General features: G+C 39.1%; 1 protein-coding gene across 1 annotated transcript in view; it reads right to left on the bottom strand.

Moving 5' to 3' along the window:
• HPSE2 (heparanase 2 (inactive)) overlaps positions 1–22,061 on the bottom strand; it is an 827,209-nt gene that overhangs the window by 167,542 nt on the left and 637,606 nt on the right. Inside the window, exon 7 of the mRNA XM_004457034.4 lies at positions 5,053–5,146. Within this exon, the coding sequence (XP_004457091.1) occupies positions 5,053–5,146 (94 nt within the window). The remainder of the gene's footprint in view (positions 1–5,052; positions 5,147–22,061) is intronic.

The following is a 22,061-nucleotide window of genomic DNA, read 5'->3' as shown; positions in this document are numbered from 1 at the left end:
GTTCCCCTTAGTTTATCCTCTCATTTGCAGATGCACAGCCAAGTGGGGTCACAAAGTTACTTTATTGGGAAGCTAAAGAAGCTTAAGCTTCCAGCTCTTCACTTAACAGGTCTCCACCAATGTCATGGGAAGGGCCCTAGTAATATGTTCATATGGTCATACATTTTCCTAAAATTTGCAAATTTGGGTTGTTCTCTTTTTCTTAAATAATTTGTTATCTTTTGCTTAAAGACAGCCCCCAAATTGTATGAACTTTAGGTCCCATAAAATTTAGAATCACTGGTGGATGTCATCCCAAGGTATTAATGGAGCAGTTTGTATTTAGGGTTGCCTGCTTCCCCTGAGTATTTCTTTGGCCTGTGTTTCTCTTTCCTTCCATCAAAACTTGCTCTTGGAAAAGAATCTAACGTCTGGCATTAGCACCTTAGTGTGAACTTAAGCCAGTATAGTTTACATCTTTCCAGGTTGTTCACATTTTGCATAGTACCAGTAATGTAGAATGAAAGGTTTTTTTTTTTCTTCTAATGAAATATCTGACATTAGCAAAGAGACTGAATATTATTTTGGGTCTCAAAAAGATCTTTCTGTCACCCCTACACACACAGCCAGAAGACATTTTCCCCCTATGCCTACATGTAGACTTAGCTGAATTACACTGTTTAAATCAATCTTTGTCTATTCAACAGTATGCTACAAAGTTAGTGGCAGGTATCATCTTCTGCAAGGAGAACAGCAAAGATGGCAGGATGAAATGTGAATGAAACAGGGTCATTACTTCTTTCACATTTCTTCTATTTTACCCTGCTCATTCACCTGCCTCTCTGCTTGCCTTCCTCTCTCTGACATTTATTGAGCACCTGCCAAGTGATAGGCACTACTGTAGACCCTGGCATACTGAATGAATGAATCAATCAAACTGATTTTTGTGATGATACTACTGCTCCCACCCTAGTATTGCGTTTTCAGGTTGCTTCACTAGAGAAGTTAACATTTCATTGTGGTCCTCAAGACTAATTGTTTTTTTCACTGCCCATTGATACCCTGAGAAGCTTAAAATAAGTGGGTAAACCAGAAAGTTTGTTGAAAACAAAAGCTTCTTTTTAAATCTGTTAATTACTTTAAGGAGATTAAGTATCCATTTGCCTTACTCACATGGTCCTGCGAACTCTGATATATTGGAAGAAAAGGTATAATGTCTTTGTACATACTGAAACTTAGAAGAGTTGTCTTCACTAAATATCATAAACAATCACAATATTAACAAAAATTATCATGGTCTTATTTTGAACCATATAAACTACTCCCTCCAAACATACACATCTATCAGCAATAGACTCTAATCACACTCAGAGGAAAACTGTATGCATTAGATGTTTATCCTTTAGGTCTCAGCCTAAATGTCACTTCCTCTGGCAGGACTTCACTGATTTCGATTTCCTTTATATTACAAACTAAAGTAGACACGTCTCGTGATGGACTCCCCTAGCATCCCATATGTCTCCTCTTATAGGAGTCATCATACCTTATTATTGTTGCTTGCTCCATTACTTTTCCCATTAGACAATAAAGTCGGTGAGGATAATTGCCACATCAGAATTGTTCACTAACGTTTTATCCTCAGGGGCCTGCCAAATAGTGAGAATATTACAAATAGTTGAATATTTGTAACGAAGGAAGAAGGAAGGAAAGAAGGAAAGAAGGAAAGTAGGAAGGAAGGTAGGGAAGGAAGGCAGATAGGAAGGGAGAAAGGAAGGGAGGAAGGAAGGGAGGAACTTATTAAATATTAAGGAAGCCAATTCAGTTTTATTTCATATTCAAAATGCAACCATATGAATAGTACTTTTGGAAATATTTCCCTTATGACTGGGATTGCACCAACTCCTTCCTGTGTTTATTGAATTGCTGAAAATAATATCAAAACGTGTTATTTCCTCCTCTGATTCCTCTAGGAGATGAAGACACAAATCATAGAGTTCAAGTGACTTCAGCCAAGATGGTTCTTCTTGGTTCTTATGTCATTGTTTTGGAGTCAGCCCAGCTATCCACACTGTACCATCTGCACTGTATCCTAAACATCTCTTACTTTCCCACCTGACTCTTCTCTGCATTGTTATATTCTGAACACTTTCCTTTGACTCACCTCCCAATGTGGTTGATTATCCTTATTGTAATGGAATAGAGAGTGTGTGTGGATCATTGAAAGGAGTGGGTTGTCTAAACATTGTCTCTGTTTGGCTTTCAAGTGCATCATGCATATTTTCATACAACCAGATAATTCACCACTGCTCAGAAAACTGAGAATTCTTCTTTACGTGGCAGTCCAAATTTGGAAACCACAGCTGTTTTTAGTGATTTAGTCATTGCCTTTCAGGTGCCAAAAATATCACCTATCATGATCCCCAGAGTTCAGAGACAAAGGAAAAAGGAAAAAAGCAAAGAAAAAGTTAAGGATAAAGGTAGCATGAAGTTTCTCTAGTCACATAAGTTATTTATTAAAGATAACTATAATAATAACCATAATAACAGTAGTATTAATAATAAGAGCTAACATTCAACAGCAGTTAACAAAAGAGGGTCTCCCACGACTTTCTTAAAGTCCCTAAGAGGGAGGGAGGATAGTGTTCTTAGCATCCTCATTTCACAGATGAAGAAACAAAACCACAGAAAGTAAGTGACTGGCCTGAGGTCACACAGCTAGGCCTGAGCTCCCACCCAGACTATGAGACCTCAAATCCTGTGCCCTGTCAGTGTACACATATCTTCACCACTGACATATTCAGCCATTCCCACATGACTCCATTTTGGTGGGGAAGCTGCACTTTTCCCATCACTGTGGGCTGTAAGGGGGCCATTCAGACTTCTCTGAACTTCTCAGAATAGAGAAGAAACAAAGATTCAACCTCTAGCTTTTGGATGATGGTATAAAGTCATTAAAGTCTTACTTGGCCCATCCTCTGAATTGGTTTGGAGGCTCAGAAGAAAGACAGTTGGCTAGTCTGTCCCAGTTTTCACCTTGGACTCTGATTCCCCAGGCACCTACTCCTTAACCACTGTTAACCCAAACCCCCAGGATTTAGGAACAGACGGAGCAACTTTTCAACTAGCAAGGCTGAGGGATCTAGTTCTGGTCTCCCAGGCTTTATCAATCCAGAGCAGACCAGTGCTTAGCATATCCTGGGCTGTGGTGAGAGAGCCTCATCCTAGAGAACCTGACAACTGGGCCCAGGCTATTGCGGCCAATGGAAAGGTCATGGGTGTATCAAGTTTCAGGAGGTCAATGATCCAGCAGAGCCTAACTCTTTGCCTTAGTTCTGACCTAGAGCCACCTCTTATACCTTATACAGTTAGAACCTTCACTCTCAGTATCTTAAGACCCCTGAATCATTTTACCCTCTGTGTGGGTGAAACAATTCAAAACCAGAAAAAACAAAAATATAGGGAGTTGTCTATCTTCTACAATATTGTAATACAAGCACTTAGAACAGTCCCTGGAATATAGTAAGCACTCAATAAATGTTTGTTAAATGAGAGTGAATGAAAAATGAAATAGCACCCCTCCTTCTAGAGAGCAATTCCTTATGTCAGATTAGCATAGTGTGCTTAAAAAATTAGTGTCAATAGGTCGACATTCTATTGCACTATGTAATGTTTTCCAAGCTACTCAGAGTAAGTATTAAATCTTAAAACTGTGAGTTTTTTTGAAGGCAGGGACTGTGTCTTATTGTATTTTGTAGTCCTAGCACTTGACACTTTACCTGGTATTTAGTAAACGTTTTTCACTGCATGAATGTCAAACAGAAACTGATGGAGGTATTTCAAATAATGTAGTTCCCCTCATCCTTGCCTAGTAGAAGTCAGTCACAGATAATGGTACTGGCCAAACTGGCCAAGGTACCTGATCTCTAGAGATCAGATGAGGATGCAGGAATCCAGAAGTTCTGAAGATTCTTAGCCTCTAAAAACCCCCTGAGAACAAGGAGACCCTATGAGGTCATTTGTAATCTTGGTACAGCATTGATATGAATATTAGAAGGGGTCCAGACTTTCACTTTAGCTCTCAAAGGTGTTTTTACATGATTGCTTAAAGTAGGATTTTCTTTCATGGCTAAGTTTTATATAAGGCATTCATTCATTTATCTATTCATTTAGTCAACCCTTATTCATTGAGCACCTACTTGTCTAATCTGCTCAAAGGATAGCTGAAAATTCAAAAGATTCCCAGCCCCTGGTAAAAAATCTGGACAACAAAAGATAGGATATTTCCATCATGTAGTAGCTCACAGAAATTGCAGATACAAGATCCTCAAAATTCAGTATTTCCTACTCTACCTCTCTTGGAATGTGATCTTAGTGACCTCCATGGGTAGAATCACTTGGCAGATAATTATTAAAAATAGGGATCTCTGGCATCTACTACAGACATCCAAATAATATCAGGAACGAGATTAGAAATTTTAACAAGTACTACAGGTGATTTTAATTGTAATAAAGTCTGAGAATCACTGAACAGGGGTTTCCTGCTGTTGGGACATATACACAATTGCTCAATATAACTCCCCTCACGTTTTTACAAAAGTAAGGTGTTACTTGGTTGATTCCAGGTCACCTGGGAATAGTCTAAATATAGCTCAGTATTGCCAAAGCCCTAGACCAGAATTTTATGGAATAAATGAATTATATTATTTCATGTAATCATTCATTCTCTCCTTAAACAAACTAAAAAAAAAGCCCCTCAAAAAGAAAATAACAAAGTAAACCTATTCCTCCCTGAAGAAACTCACACTCTAGAAGCAAATTATTTAAAAATATTAAAATAGAGAAGCTTTTAAACATTGATGTATCATACACAAAATCCTTCTCTATTTGAAAAATAATATATAACAATAATCAATTAAAAGGGCATAGTGTGAGGCATCTTTCAACCTGCCCATCTGGACTGTACTATTTTTCTACCTGGTTCCCCCAATGCTAAGCCCATATGGGACCCTTTGAGCCTTTCCTTGCCTTACCCCCAGACTCATTCCTCTTCTTCCCAGGGTAGTTTTTACTCACTTTCTGAATTTTCCTAATCTGGTCAGAGAGTGTGTCTAACAGGCGAGTTTTCAGGAAGTCCATCACCTTGACCACCCGGCCATCAATGTAGCAACTGGAATAAAAATAAAATAAGAATCAGATAAAATCTGGAGCAGGGGACTACAAATACACTTCTCTAACCAGATGTCTCTGTCTCCTGGGCCAACATTCCAGGGTTTCACTTGGGCTCTCATAGTCTGAAAAGTTTTGACCTTCGGTACTTTACAAACAAATAAGATACTTTTCATTTTCCCCATTTCCACTCCATTTGTGGACTAACGCTATGATTGTTTTTCAGTTTTTGTTCTGTGAAACCCCACTCCCCATAGAGCAACTATGGGAATTGACAGAAATTCCATAAAACAAATTAGGTAATGGGGAAAACCTTTCTTATTTTCTCTAGGGAATGCAATTTAATGCCCACCCCATGCCCACCTTTTAAAGTAATAAAGGTATGTGAAATATTTGAAAGAAAACCATTAGTTTCCACAACTTTTGAATAAGAAATTAAACAACAATGCAAAAATCTGATCTGGTGCTGTGAATGGGCCTCTCATATTTCCAGTTTCCAGCTCACCTCCCTGGGCAAAATACCTTCTCCTATGAAAGGGAGGGAGGGAGGAAAGGAGGAAAGGAGGGAAGGAGGGAAGGAGGGAAGGAGGGAAGGAGGGAAGGAGGGAAGGAGGGAAGGAAAAAGAATGAATAATAAACACACCAAGCAAACAAATTAAAGTTCAAGAGCCCTCTCCTAATTAATAGTTTGGCTCTCATAGTGTGATGATGTCCGGTTTTCGCTACGCAGTGTAAATGAAACATGAAGTTGTGCTGACCCTGTGTTGTGAACATTTGACCAAAATAGGCCCTTCTAACTTTGTGTGAGCCCCTTTCGTGGGCCCCTCATTCTGAACACTAAACTGAGACTGGCCCAGGGTTAGAGGACCTTCCAACTCCTCATCTTGGCAAAGTTCTGAATGAAATCAATTTCTAAATGCTCATCTAAATGCATGATTTCCAACCCACTTAGGTCTCCTTGGTGAATGGCTAATGACAGATTATTTCATTTTTAATAAGACACCAACCCACCAGTAAATATTACAGAACTCTGTGAAAATTTCTTTTAGTGTTAAATACACACACCACTGTATGATGCGCAGGAACAGTTGGCAAGGCTGTTAACGTAAAGCAGGTGCTCTGGTTAAATGGCGGGTAGAAGATGAGTTCCACCCACTCGTCTTCCTGTGGCCTCCTTCACCACCTCAAGACATTTCCACAGAATCCAATTTTTAAATCACTGGTGAGTTGGAAAGAGTATAGGTTTTGAAGCTAGAGATACTTGAGCTCAAATTGCAGATGTGGTATCTCCTGCCTATATGATCTTGGGCAAATTATTTGGCCTCTATGAGTCGCGGTTTTTTAATTCTTCAAAGAGGGATAACATATCTACTTCTCAGGATTAATTAAGGATTAAGGAGATAACAAAACCTGAATTAAAGTTCCTGGCACATAGTAAGCACTCAACAACCTTTTGTTCTTTTCTAATTTTTCTTATTTTCAGTTCACAAACATGGTGTTATAAATAAATGGGGGGGTTGATCAGTTAAATTATGTGTGAGTACAGAATCTTAAAAGTTGAATTTCTGTGTCAAAGAGTACATAACTTTGATAATTTTGATGGCTATTTACATTAAGAAATAAAACAAAATAAAAATATGACATTTCAGCCCATCCCTGGCAAAGATGCTAGACTTAGATCCAATAACCATATATAGACATGTCCAGCATAAACATGTTATATACATTTCCGTATACTGCTTACTATTAGTACTTTACTATGAGCACCTCTAATTTTTTTTTTAAGTTATGATTAGATGACTACACGGTAGCTGGGTATATTGAAACAGAGACGTGTTCAATTAAATATAATTTATACAATATTAATCTGACATACATCTAAGGACACAGAATACTTGTCACTATATTGCATAGTGATTAGGCATGTGATAAGCAATGAATTATAATTAGTGTCCTCTAATGCTTTAATTAATTGTTACTATTTCTTCTTTTCTTTTTGTTAGTTCCCCAGTAACAATGTTAAGCATCAGTGTTAATAATTTTCACTGGCAACACATATAGCTTAATATTAATGAGAATTGAGAATTTTCCAAAATGTAGGATTCCCTATGAACTCCCTCCCTATCTCACTCAACCCATGGCCCAGGGCTAAGGGTTCCTTCACTCTTCCCCACCTTCCAGTTGTCTCTTTTCTCGCTGGGTTAAAATCACACAAAACTTGGAGTTAGAAAATCTTGGCTCAATCCCAGTTTTGCCGCTTACTCTGTATATGATATCTTCTTTGAAATGGGTTAAAAAAAGTCAAACCCAAACCTATAGTATTTTCATTGGATTTCTGTACCCATCAAATAAGGAAAAATACCTAGCACAGAATCTGGCACATAAAAGTTATTCCATTACCAAACCTACTTTGTCCGGGTTACTTAAGGGCCTGAGATAGCAGAAACAGGCTGAAAAGCCCTGATATGGGGGTGAACAGGGGACCCTCTGTCCACAGGAGCACGTAGCCATCCACTGTTGCTTTTTGAATGAGGGAAGCATAGAGTAGCAAAAAATAACTCTGGGTTCCCAGCAGGTGGGAGGCAGAGGGAGGGATGGAGAGGGGTGTGCTTATGTTGCAAAGAGTCAGAGCTTGAAAATACCTTAACTGTCATCTGGTCTGAAGCATGTTGCTACAAACCCTGAGATGTGATTTTCTAGCTGTTCTAGAACATTTCCAGGGAGAGGGAACTCATTATCATATAAATTCCTAGAATTGTTCCACTGTGCTGTGGCTCTAATTGATGCTAGGCATTTCTGCCATGGGTCTGAAATCTGCTCGTCATACTGTCCACTCAATGGCTACCATTCTGTCTTCTTGGCCCAGAAATAATCCAATTCCTCCTTCATGTGACACATGTATGTGCATGTGTGGAAAGAACTCCAGTAAAAAGTTTGACTTAAGCATATTTAGAGTCTATTCTTGGCCCCACTTTTAACCTAACAAGTTGGAGTCAATCATTCTTTGTCTTGGGTTCTGAATTGAATTGAGTGGGGAGAGCTACAGGCAGGGGAACCTGTGTGACAAGGTTATCTTATCTCAATAATGAAAGCAAGAAATGATATGGGTCTCAGTAAGAGAGTCACAAAAGAATTGACAGTGAGAGGCTGTGAAAGAACTAATAAAGCTTCTATAGAAAGGAAGAGAGTAAACTATCGGCACAGCTTATGAGAGAGAATGTCTTGGAGAAGACCGGTGCCAAGACAGGTAGGTTAGTTAGACTAGATACAGATCTGTCAAGGGAAATGAAGGATTCTGTGTGAGATATCAAAAGCAAAGGGAAATCCTAGAGGAGAAAGAGGGGAAGACAGAGAAATAGATACAGAAGATCACAGAGGAAATGGACACAGACAGCAAAAAACCCCAGGAGGGTGAGGGAGGGGGAGGGGAAGGAAAAAACAGGCACAGGGAATATCAGGGAGGAAATGTACATCAAGTAGTTGGTGCAGGAGAAAAGATGAAACAGAAATAGTGATCTGGGGGTTGTCTTCAGCTTATAGGTAAGGGATGAAGACATGGCTGTAGGTGAGCTCCCCAAGAGAATAAGGGAATTACCAGACATGTCAGAGACCCTTTAAAATTTTTCTCAAATACAGCTCCGGGCATTGCTAAGGGAGCCTTCACAACCCGTCGCCCCCCACCCCATAACCATCACAGGGTCTTTTTGGTACCCTCAGTCTAAGTTCAACTCACATTTTGGTGTCAAAGGAATTCCCATATTATACTGAGAACTTTCAGCAACTTTTAATTTGCAACCTTGAAACCATATTTACATTGTACTAAGGAAATATGAACTTTGGTCCCCTAGATTTAAGTATAGCCTTAAAGAGAGGGGATAATTTATCCATATGGAATAATTCTAATTAATACCTAAGCCTTTGTTCTTGCGTACCCTTTGACAAAACAAGTGGCCTGCTACAATTACCCTTTGTAAATGTAAGGCTTCTAAGTAAACATTCAGCTTAGACAATCTGAGGTTATTTGAAAAATTGCTGCCTGTTAACAGAGCTTTGGCTCTCTGACAGTGGTTGCCTGTGGTGAAGCGCCCAAAATGTTATTTCTGTTTGGGCATGAAGGAGGTGGAACAGCGTGTGGTAACCATTTGGTAAGTATACATTTTAAAAATGATGCTGATGATTTCTAACAAAGGCTTGGTGAAAGGAAGAGGGCTGGATTCCAAATGACTGTCCAGTGACCTGGGGGCAACTCTCTCTGCTTTTTTTAATCTTTCTCATTAGGAAGATTAAGATGACTCTTAGTTACCCACTAATTTTCACAAGAGTAAATTAATTTCATAATAGCTAATAAAACAGAGAGGAAAGGAAGGACTGAGGGAAGGAAGGAAAGACAGAATAGAGGAAAGAAGGAAATTCATCAACCAATTGGAGGTCGTCTGGCATCTGTCATGTAAACCTTGGCAGAATGGTTCTAGAATCAGTTAGACACTTTCAGATCAGTCTACTTCTCCTCCAAGCTCTCTTGAAATGTCAGCATCTCTTAGGATCACACCACAAGTAGCTGAGTTGTTCAACTAGAAGCTGAGGCCCAGAAAGTCTATGCAGAAATAACCTTTCTGGGAACTATTACAAATGCAGTGGGGTTGAAAAGTTTGTGCATAGACAAATAGCATGTCTGGCTCAAGATCAGCAACCATCATTCTCTCTGCTGCTGGCCTCTAGATTGGCAGCTCATGTCAAGCAAACATCTGGGGAGGTGACAAAGATGGCAGAGTATACAAAGTAAATGGAACCACTTACCAATTCATTCACCAGCTCTCTTCCTTTCTTATTTTTGAATTTTATTTTCAGTATAATGCCCTTCATCTTATTTTATTGAAAATTTTGCCCTTTATTTTTATTATAAAAGAAATAAATGTTCATTGTAGAAAAATGAGAAAATACACATAACAAAATTTAAAAATTAAAAATCATGTAAAAGCCCAACACCTAAAGAGACCCACTGTTAACATTTTGCTATATATCCTTTGCTGTACTATGTGCTTTACATGGTAAATACAAATAAAATTCTCCCCAAATGAGTTATTTTTAAACTTAATCCAGATCCTATACTACTAACAAATAAATGTAAAACTGATCCAAAGAGCTCACCTCCTCAGGATACTGACAGAAACACTAACAACTCCCTGTCAAAGCATCTTCTTATATTAATTCCATTCTGGTCATTTAGGGCTCCTCTGCCAGGGACAGCTCTCACCTCCTTTCAGTAACCAACAGCCAAGGTTTAATCCCTCTCTTCCCCTCTCCCCCCAGGCCCCTAGATTCAGTCTTTAGGATTGTACTGCAATTAGTCACTTATGCCCATTAGCCTCTTAAAATATTTAATGAGGAGAGTTTCTTGGCTCCAAGGGCAGCTGGTTTTGTTTACCTGGCCTTCTACTTTAAAAGGAAAAACTTCGCCCCTTATTATCTGACCCCTTCTTTTATTTCAGGTAATTGCATTAGTACTGGCTTCCCAATGCTCAGGAATTTCCGGACGTATTTTGCCGCCTGCTGCTTTCAGAGAGGAGGGGCAGTCTGCTCAGAATTCTAACACACCAGCCTGCTGAGGAGACACACAATTCCATAAAACCTGGACATTCCCAGCTGAAGGGGGAAAAGCTTGGACAATCATTAGAAAAATGCTGTTGACTGTAAAACTTGTTCTGATACCTCTAAACCAAACACTGGAGAAGGTTGATGAGCCCCTTAAAAATTTATAAATTGCATTTGCCCTCCCTCCCCTGGACTACTGATGAAAAACATACTTTTTCACCCTGGCCATCAGGTTCTCTTTCTGAAGGCAGCATTATTCTTGATCCTCTTTGCAATGGGTCAGTCTTCTGATCCAGTGTTCAGAACTACTTTGGGCAGGTAAAGCTCAGATAAAATAGACCCAATTACTAAGAAAGATTCTACAGACTAGAGATATTTCTTTGGCTTTCTTAAACTCATTCCTGTAAATACATATAGGAACCACTCAGCTGACTAAGGGGTTGTGGCTCAGGAATTGGAAAGAGTTTGTACCCTGGAAAAGTGTTACCGTAAGGATAATATAAATAAAGGCACACAGTACTCAAAAAATATATTTAATGCAAGAATGAATATCTGTATAATTTATCCTAAAACGAGCTAACAGGGCGGCCCTGAGGTTCAAGTGCTGAACTAAGAGCTCCTATTTTTTTGATATTCTCTCTCTTCACTCCTTGCATACTTTGGGTCCTAAGCTTTGAGGCCAGACTATTCTCGCCATGAATCCAGAGTTGTATGTGGAGAGAGCATGGTGTCCCATCAGAGGCTCAGATTCCAGTGGTGCCGAGCTCTCTCCTGGAAGTGGGGAAAGAAAAGGTGGTGGGGAGAAGCAGACTTGGCCCAATGGATAGGGCGTCTGCCTACCACATGGGAGGTCCACCGTTCAAACCCTGGGTCTCCTTGACCTGTGTGGACCTGGCCCATGCACCATACACACGGAGAGCTGACAAAACAAGATGACGCAACAAAAAGAAACACAGATTCCCGGTGCCACTGATGAGGACAGAAGCGGTCACAGAAGAACACACAGCAAATGGACACAGAGAGCAGATAACTGGGGGTTGTGAAGCACCCGAAATAACATTTTGGGTGCTTTACCACAGGCAACCACTGTCAGAGAGTCAAAGCTCTGTAACAGGCAGAAAAAAAAAGAAAGGGTATGGGAATGTCATCTAAAACTCCAGCCATCTGATTGGACTCTGAGGAGTGAACCTCTGGGAATTTTCAGAGGAAAAGCAGGTGATGATCAGAATTATAGATCCAAATGCTTTGTGATCTGAAAGAATTTGGAGGACTCTCTTTAAGAAAAAGAAATCAAAATTACAAATAAAATTAGATATAAAAGTAAATATTTAGAATGAAAAATAAATCACAGTCAACTCTTAGAAACTTAGAGAAACAAGTCCCGTTTTTCTGAGATCTCTTTAGGCAATTTCTCAGAAATGCTTTATAGAAATGCTTCCTGATAGCAAACCTGCCCCCTTCACCACCTGGAATCTTCTACAACTCTCAGCAACTCTTAGCACTTACAGGTGCCAAGGTAAGTGAGGGGACTGAAGCTTAATTCATTAGCTTCATTATAAATCTAATTACAGGGCATCCACAATAGGCATGGTAAGGTCTAAATAGCAGGAACCCAATGGTCTATGCACAGTTTTTTTTTTTCTTTTGCTGTTGTTTTGAATTCAGTATTTGTGGCTTGGAGGCCGCTTCTACAGTTACCACATCCTTTCCCTGGCCCCTCTTCATATAATGGACATTGTTTGTGGCAGATAGCACAACTAACTTAACCATAATTAAGTTAGTGCATTTGTAACTAGAACACACAAAAGAGAAGGAGGAAACTAGAACATGCAAAAGAGAAAGAGGAAGGGAAGGGCCTTTTATGTATTAAGTATCTTCTTATTTGCATGATATTTTACATATGGTATCACACTTAATCCTCATGAACACTCCTTGCTTTGCAGTCTAGAGATTGTGGCTCACAGAGATTTAGTAATGAGGAAACCAGGGATAAGATAGGCGCAAAGTGATAGAACCAAAAGCTTTTCACCCTCCTCTCTTCCTGCCGAGTATCTGAACTTTAGGACATTGTGCTCATTTCATTTGTCCTATAATCCAGTAAAATTGCTTTTCAGCTGCTTCTTGCCTTGCCTACTTCAACCATCCAGACACTTCAACAAAATTCCCAAATTCTCAAGAAAACAAAACCATTTCCACAAAATAAAAACAATCCCAAAATACTAATGACAGCAAAAACCTGAGGAGATAGTTAAGTAAAGGCAGAGAGGCCTTATTCTCTTCCTAACAGAAGTGTTTTTCAAAAAGTTTTAGTAGTTGTTATTTGAAAAAAAGGGCTTCATGGTCAAATATGTTTAGAAAATGCTGGATTAAAACAAATTAAATTGTATTTTCTGTTCCAGCCAGGATGGAATATAGTTGGTATCAGAATTACCTTCCTATCAGACAACTGTAAATCCTAGACAAACTAATAAAACAACTGCTTGCAAAATTGGACAGCAACGAACTCAGACTGATCCTTGGGAAAGGGAAGGCACATGAGAGGAGCCTCATATTCACCTGGGCTTTCTTTCCCTGCCCTGCCTGCCCATCCCCCCCCCCCCCGCCCAGAAGAAACAGTTTACTAATAACCAAAAATTTGTGCTCCCCTTCCATACTGTAGAGCTGTTTGCCATGCCAAGCAGCAGCTTCACAGTCAGAGCCTCTATTTTTCTGCTTCTCTCACAATAAGGGGACCCTTAAGACTAGTTCAGACCAAAGCAATGTGAGCAAAAGTAATGGGTCACTTCAGGGTGAAGATGGGAAGCTATGTCTTCTTTAGAGTTTCTTTCCGCATTGCTAGATGAATGTAAAGGACTCTGAGATGAAGTCACAAGAAGCCTTGGTCCTTGAAAAAACTATGTACAAGATTAGCTTCCAGAGATATAAGCACTGGATTGTGACATTGGTGAGAAATGAATTTCTGTTAGACCACGGAGATTTTGGTAGTTATTTATAAAGCAATTAGTAATACATTAACTAGGTCAGAGGTATTCATTACAACAAAACTCTGCTACACCAATCAATCTGTTTGACCAATAGTTTATAATAAACAGGTTTCCCTTTGGTTAAGAGAAAATGGTCCCTGGTGTGAAAATAAAATGATTAACCTGGAGAACTTACTGACAATTTTGGTTTGGATTGACTGGGTGGCTATGAACAACCTGCTGAATAATAACATACATTCTAATATCATGCCAGAACAGTTGCTGAGGGGATAGGTTCTTCTTATTCTTTGATAGCTAGACAAAATGAGCCTGGAGTGAAGACAAAGTAACCAAGGACATAACTATTAACAAAGGGGACACGGAACCTAGAATGCTGGAAGGGAGGCCACTTAGTGGAGGTCACATATCAGCAGGTGGCAGGCTTTTGATGCCATATGTAGTATTGTCCATTATGCTTCTAGATACTTCAGTTTTCAGTCTGAGGGACAGAACATAGTTGAGGTAGATTTATTGAGGCATTCTTATTTTTAAGGAAATCACATGACCTAACTTGCATGTATCATATAAACAGGAAAGCCAGAGGAGCAACTCTATCCTGCATGATGTTGCTTACTTCCAGATACCTAATGTTCATAAATATACACACACATACACACTAATCCCAAAGACATCTCTAGCTAACCCCACCAAGGCCATGTATATTTTAATTCCTGCACATAACTTTTATTCTGAGCAAATTCAATGTCATAGAACTATATCTTCTTAAAACAGTTTAGAATATTGCCCCTAGAAAAAAATCTTCCATCAATATAATTCTTTTCATGATAATTGTTACTTCCTTGTTTGAAAATAAAAGCTGGGGAGAACCAACAAGATGGTGGTGGAATAAGGAGCTCCTAGAGTCAGGCCCTGCTACAGGGCAGTTAACAAACACCTAGGGCTCTCTGGAGCTAGCTGAAGTGCCTGTTTGGGGGCTCCAGGAGACCAGAAGAGTATCCTGCAACATCCTTGAAGGAGTGGAATTTGGAGACTGCCCATCTGCAGAGAAGACTTGTAAGTAGAGTGGTCCATGCCACAGAGGCCGGTGCCCATCCTCCACTGGAGGCACAAGCCGCCTCGGGAGCTGTTCTGTGGCTGGAATTCAAAGTTCCACTTCCTCAAAATGGGGGTGGAAGAGACAGTTGGGCACCAATTTCAGCTACTGATGAGTAAATTCAGTGGGCTACAGTATAATCCTGAGAACAGCTAAGGTTTGAGCCTGTCCAAGTCAGAAAGAGGCCGGGAGCTGCCATGTTAGCTCTGCATCTGGCATGAGGGTAAGAGGGGCTGACAGAAAATCCCAGTGCTGGTGAGGACTGGCTTCTTCCCATCCAGATCAGATTGCAGCTCTAGCCTAGGCCCCAGTGCCACCTCCAGCAGGGAGGAAGCTGTGGAGACCTGCGCCAGCCTCTCTGGGAAATTACCGGCCAAGCCGCAGAAGCCAGGGATTGTCCTACTCTGGCAGCACGAGCCACCCCAGGGGCTATTCTGTGGCTGGAAGTGGAAGCTCCATTTCCCAGAAACGGGAGGAGGAGATGGTTGGCTGCCAATTTCGGCTACTGATTGGGCGACTTGGCTGGCTAAGAGATAACCCTGGGAACAGTTGGGGTGTGGACCAGCCCAAGTCAGAAAGAGGCCGGTGGCTGCCATTCTGACTCCGCCCCCAGCCTGAGGGGAAGCCAGACTGACTGAAACTCTCAGTGTTGGCAGGAACCAGTTTCTTTCACACAGATCAGCCTGCAGCCCTAGCCTAGGCTTCAGTCCTGCCTCTGGCAGGGAGGAGGCTGAGGAGCCCTGCACCAGCCTATACAGGTAATTGCAGGTAACTTTGGCTGGCATAGACTGAAAAGTCAGAATTCTGCCAGGGCAACTGCAGTCATCTTGGACCCCCTCTGCATAGATTGCTGCCCATGCCTGCAGCTCCATCCCTGCCTCAGGCAGGGGAGAAAGGTATGTGAAGCTTCATCAGTCTCTCTGGGCAACTATGGTCTAGGCCTACATGTGGATTATTCCACACAGCTGTGACTCTGTCCCTACTCCTGGCAAGGGAGAAAGTTGGAAGAAGCTTCATTGGTCTCTGGTGCAATGAGGGCAGCTTGAACCTGCACAGCTTACAGCACCAACAACATGCTTGGCTCCTACTGCACAACCAGCAAGGGAGAAAGGATAGGAAGCCCTAAACTAAGGAGAAAAATTGCACCAAGAATAAACACTCTAGTAAGCCAGATGCCAAGACACCAACAAAAAAGTACAATCCACACCAAGAAACAGGAAGCTATGACCCAGTTAAAGGAATAAGATAAGACTCCAGACATGAAGGGATTGAGACAACTAATCATAGATGTTTACACAAATCTCCTTAATAAATGCAATGAGATGACTAAAGAGATTAAGGATATTAAGAAGGCATTGGATGAGCACAAAGGAGAATTTGAAAGCATACATAGAAAAATAGTAGATCTTATAGGAATGACAGGTGCAATAAATGAAATTTAAAAAAAATTGGAATCATATAATAGCAGATTTGAGGAGGCAGAAGAAAGGATTGGTGAACTTGAAAAAATGGCTCTGAAAGTGAACATAAAAAAGAACAGATGAAGAAAAGAATGGAAAAAATTGAACAAAGTCTCAGGGAACTAAATGTCAGCAAAAGATATGCAAACATACATGTCATGGGTGTCCCAGAAGGAGAAGAGAAGGGAAAAGGAGCAGAAGGAGTATTTGAAGAAATAATGGTAGAAAATTTCCCAACCCTATTGAAGGACATAGATATCCATGTCCAAGAAGCACAACGTATTCCCATCCAAAAAAATCCAAATAGACCAACTCTAAGACACATACTCATCAGAATGTCAAATGCCAAAGACAAAGAGAGAATTTGAGAGCAGCAAGAGAAAAGCTAAGCATAACATATAAGGGATATCCAATAAGATTAAGTGCTGATTTTTCACCAGAAACCATGGAGGCAAGAAGACAGTGGTCTGATATATTTAAGATGCTACAAGATAAAAACTTCCAGCCAAGAATCTTATATCCAGCAAGACTGTCTTTCAAAAATGAGGGTGAAATTAAAATATTCACAGATAAACAGAAACTGAGAGAATTTCTAAGCAAGAGACCAGATTTTCAGGAAATATTAAAGAGTGTACTAGAGCCTGAAAAGAAAAGACAGGAGAGAGAGGTCCTGGAAGAGAGTCTAGAAATGAAGATTATATCAATAAAACTAACTAAAAGTGTTAAAAGATTGGTGAAAATAAAATATGATGGATAAAACTCAAATAGTCAGGAATAAACTGAACCAATGATGTAAAGCACTCATATTCAGAAAACTGTAACTCAATGTTAAAACAAATCAAATAAGCCCTAAATAACTGCAAGAACATTCCATGCTCATAGATTGGAAGACTAAATAACATTAAGATATCAATTCTACTCAAATTGATACACAGATTTAATGCAATCCCAGTAAAAATTCCACCAGCATTAAAGAAAAAATTGAAAACATGATCATTAAATATATTTGGAAGGGTAAGGAGTCCTGAATAGCCAGAAACATGATAAAAATGAAAAGTGAACCCTCATCTCCAGACTTTAAATCATAATACCTACTGATAGTGGTAAAAACAGCATGGTACTGGCCTAAATATAGACACAATAGACCAATGGAACCAAATTTATGGTGCAGAAACAGACCCTCACAGGTATGGTCAAGTGATTTTTGACTAGCCTGTCAAACTCACATAGCTTGGGCAGAAATAATCCATTCAACAAATGATGCTGAAAGAATTGGATATCCATAGCTAAAAGAAGGAAAGAGAACCCCTATCTCACACCTTATCCAAAAAATTAACGCAAAATGGATCAAAAAACTAAAAATAAAAGCAAGAACCATAAAACTTCTAGAAGAAATTATTGGAAATATCTTCAAGACCTGGTGGTAGGTGGTGGGTTCTTACAGGAGATAAGAGAAGGACTGAGTGGACTACTGATGTTTAATGTATCTAGAAGTTTTAATTAGCTTTACTGTAAAAGTGTGGAAATGTATAGGATGGTAACACACAGTGAGTAACTGCTAGTTTATAAATGGGGATGTGACTGAAAATGGTAATCTAGTTATGTAAATGTCAATTGATAGAATGCTAGAGAATAATCTAGGAAATAGATAGCACAGTAAACCAAGAGATGGATGAGAATTGTGGTTGATGGTACAGATGCTAGAGTGTCCTTTGTTAGCTAGAACAAATGTATACCACTACTGCAGGATGTTGGGAATGTGGAGAAGCATGTGAAAAATACAGTGGGAGGGATTCATGGACTGTGGTTAGTAGTACTAATAATATTATGAGCCAAATGTGCACTATGGGCATGGTAACAATCAGATGATATTATTTTATCTGTAGCAAATGACACACCTCATTGTGGAGTGTTGATGGAGGGATGTTGATGGGAATTCTACACATGTGCCTGATTGTCTGATAAGTTTTTAACTTTTGTCATAAAAAAATATATTTAAAAAATAATAATAGGGTGGGTTGGGGGAAAAACACACCAAATGGAAGATAGGGACTATGATTAGTAGTAAGATTTTGACAATATTCTTACATAATTTGTAACAAACATCTCATGACAATGCAAGGTGTTGGTGGAGGGTTGATGTATGTTACCCCTGTATGTTATTATGCATGTTTGCTTTGTAAGTTCACAACTTTTACTATACACTTTATTGTTTATTTATGTTCATATATAAATGATATAAAGATAATAATAGTGGGGGTTGGGGGAAAATACTTTGTTTAGTAGTAATATTTTGACAATGCTCTTTAATCATTAGTTAAAAAGGTTTAACAATGCAAGTTATTGGTGGTAGGATGAGTTTGAGAGTCCTGTATGATGTTATATATGTTTGTTTTGTAAGTTCACAACTATTATTATACATTTATTGTTTATGTATGTTTATGTATGAGTGATATACTTCAATAAATTAAAAAAAAATAAAAGCTGGTTCTCACCACATAAAACCTTTAAAGGGAATATTTAATGTGAATGTATATGTGTATACAAACTTGCATGGGTATATATATGTGTGTTAAGAGAGACACACAGAGAGACTGAGAGAGGGAGAGAGAGAGAGATCCATCCACTCACTAGATTTTAAGACCAGGGTAAATACTGGTCAGTTATTTTGGTCATATGGCATGTAACTGAGCCTGAAGAAAACTATTTCTGGTAGGATATTTTATTTTTCAATATTTGCAATTTTGTGTAATTAGATTTGAGTATCATTAATATTCTAAAAGAAAATACCATTTTCCTTCATATAGATTATTTTTTAAGTTGCTATATTCTTTGATTCATAAATTTTAATGACTGTAAAAAATATATATTGACTTTAAAATGTTAACAAAAAGTTTAATGAAAATTTAATAATCACTCAAAATTCCAATGTTCCACCTTTACAAACATTCAGGGAAAAGTATGCCAGATAGTTCTATATGCATAAAGATGCATATAAAAATATTGATAAATATTAATTTTAGAGCAATGTTATCATGCCATATATGCTGTTTTCTTAACAAAATGATTCAATTTAATGGTATTTGAATGAAATAGAAGTAAAAGAAGCTAAAATAAGTCATTGATGAATATATGATATTCGGTCCTTAAAGGGCTTTTTATGAAAAAAAATGTAAAGAATGGAGTCACATTTGTTGCTTTAACTATGTTTAGCTTTATAAAACTGTTTGCTGTGGGTGGTGGACTTGGCCCAGTGGTTAGGGCATCCGTCTACCACATGGGAGGTCTGTGGTTCAAACCCTGGGCCTCCTTGACCTGTGTGCAGCTGGCCCATGAGCAGTGCTGATGTGCACAAGGAGTGCTGTGCCACACAGGGGTGTCCCCTGTGTAGGGGAGCCCCACACACAAGAAGTATGCCCTGTAAGGAGAGCTGCCCAGTGCGAAATAAAGTGCAGCCTGCCCAGGAATGGTGCCGCATACATGGAGAGCTGATGCAACAAGATGATGCAACAAAAAGAAACAAAGATTCCTGTGCCGCTGACAAAACAGAAGCGGACAAAGAAGACGCAGCAAACAGACACAGAGAACAGGCAACCGGGGTGGGGGTGGGGAGAGGAGAGTAATAAATAAATCGCTGTGAAAAATAAGGATATTACACCTTTTTCCCCTATAACATTGACAACCACATCACACAGTATTATAATTTTTGCTTCAACTATCAAACACAGTTTAGAAAACTCAAGAGGAGGAAGCCTATCATAGTTATCCATCTTTCACCTTTCTCTTTTTCATTTTTCCTACCTGGTGTTCCAAGGTTCCTCTTTTATCATTTCCTCTTTTTTTAGAAAACCTATCTTTGCGATTCTTTTAAGCTATGTCTTTGTCAACAAATTCTCTTAGTTTTCCTTCCTCTGAGAATGATCTTGGTTTTTCCTTCATTCCTGAAGAATATTTTCACTGGATATGGGATTGTGGATAGACAGTTTTTTGCTTTCAGACTTGAAAACTGTTGTGCCACTTCCTTCAATCCATCATGGTTCTGATGAAAAACCCACTGTTATTCAAACTGCTTTCCCCCATAGGTCATTTCTCTCTTGTTGCTTTCAAGACTCTTCTTTGTCTTTAGTTTTCAGAAGTTTGACTACAATGCATCTTGGTATAGATTTCTTTGGGTTTACAGTTCATTCAGCTTATTTTAATTTGTAGTTATACGTCTTTTGATAAATTTGGGAGGTTTTCAGCCAAAAAGGCTCTTCCTTTGGAGAGTATGCCTTTATCACGGAGAATGCTCTGGTCATATTTCACAATGATTACACTTACGCTCCCCTTGCCAGAACCACTAGCATATTTTTTTATGGATATTAACTGTGAAAACCTGGTGGGATTCATGGAGGTAAAATCCACAAAAGTGTGCCTCTCCCCCGGCCCCCCCAAGACAGCCAGGAGTTTCTTACTCTCAAGCTAGTCCATACTTAGCCTCCAGCAATTCATCAATGTTGTCATTTAAGTGTTCCTACCAGTTTACAGCTTCAGTGATTTCTGCTCCAGATAAGCAGATTTTCACTTTAACTCTCTAGATTTGTCTGTCTCTCCAGATTTCAGGATGTGGTTTGCCCTGCAACCTCAATGCTATGACAGGTACAAGAAGAGTTGTTGATTTTCAATTTGTTCAGCATTTTCTTGTTGTAATATGAGAGTGAAGACTTCCATGTTCTTTACAAGTCAGGGTTGAAACTAGCAGTCTGCTAATGGCATTCTTTTCATGTATGGCAACACCAAACTTTTGGTAATACCTGCATTAAGGGTGATATTGAGAAATGGCTTGAATCTCCCCTTTGTATTGTCAACCAGGGTATTAATATGATCAGTTAGGGATGTCTACCATTGTAATACAAATATGGAATGGAGTCATATGTGCCACATATTTTCATTTTTGGTCAAGATGATTTGTAAGGCCTTTCCAGATTCAAGGTTCAAAGGTCTCTTCTTTGACACAGGATGGTATGATATCATTGGGTCTTCCATTGACACATAAAACATTTAGGGCCCCAGATTTCAGTTGGCATTAGTGAAATTGCATTTGCCTAGAATGTTATCCAACAGATGCACACAGGACCATATCCAACATGTGAAGAAAGCAAAGAAAAATGACTTTCCCAAAGGTCTCACATAAGTTTCCCATTTGAGTTCGATTTTCCACATCCTCATTTATAAACGAGATTGAGAAATTACTGCTGTTTTACATTTCCTCAGTCCCTATGCCATGCCTCTTCCTTAATGTGGGTTTGGCTTCATGCCTTAGAAAGAAAAGGGCAGACAAAAAGTGTCTAGATTATACATACACACACACACATATACAGGCATGCATGTATATAATAGACAGCATCCATGTCATCATATAATAGATTTTTAACACATTTATATTAAGCTTAGGAAAATGATGCTTCTCTTGAAAAATTAGTTTAGTTTTTGACAGAGACACTAGAATTTGTTTTCCACTTAGTATTGGCATCTAGGAAGCATAGAATTAAATTTGTCACCAATCTCTAACAAAAGAATAGAACCAGCTGATACACATTTTAGAAAGATAATCTTTCCCATTGCTTTATTATTATTCTAACCCTATTTTCCATTTAGTCTTACTTCTGCAATTGTTTATTTTTATGATTTGCTACTGGATCGTAAAGTAAACAGAAGGAAGGTTGAGAGAAGCTGTACAGAGAAGAAAAAAAAAAAGGAAAAGGAAAAGAAAAGCAATTGATGAGCTACATATTTAGCCCTCTCTAT

This window comes from Dasypus novemcinctus, chromosome 6 (assembly GCF_030445035.2).
Source record: "Dasypus novemcinctus isolate mDasNov1 chromosome 6, mDasNov1.1.hap2, whole genome shotgun sequence".
Classification (NCBI taxonomy): domain Eukaryota; kingdom Metazoa; phylum Chordata; class Mammalia; order Cingulata; family Dasypodidae; genus Dasypus; species Dasypus novemcinctus.
This window is presented reverse-complemented; position numbering and strand designations above follow the sequence as displayed.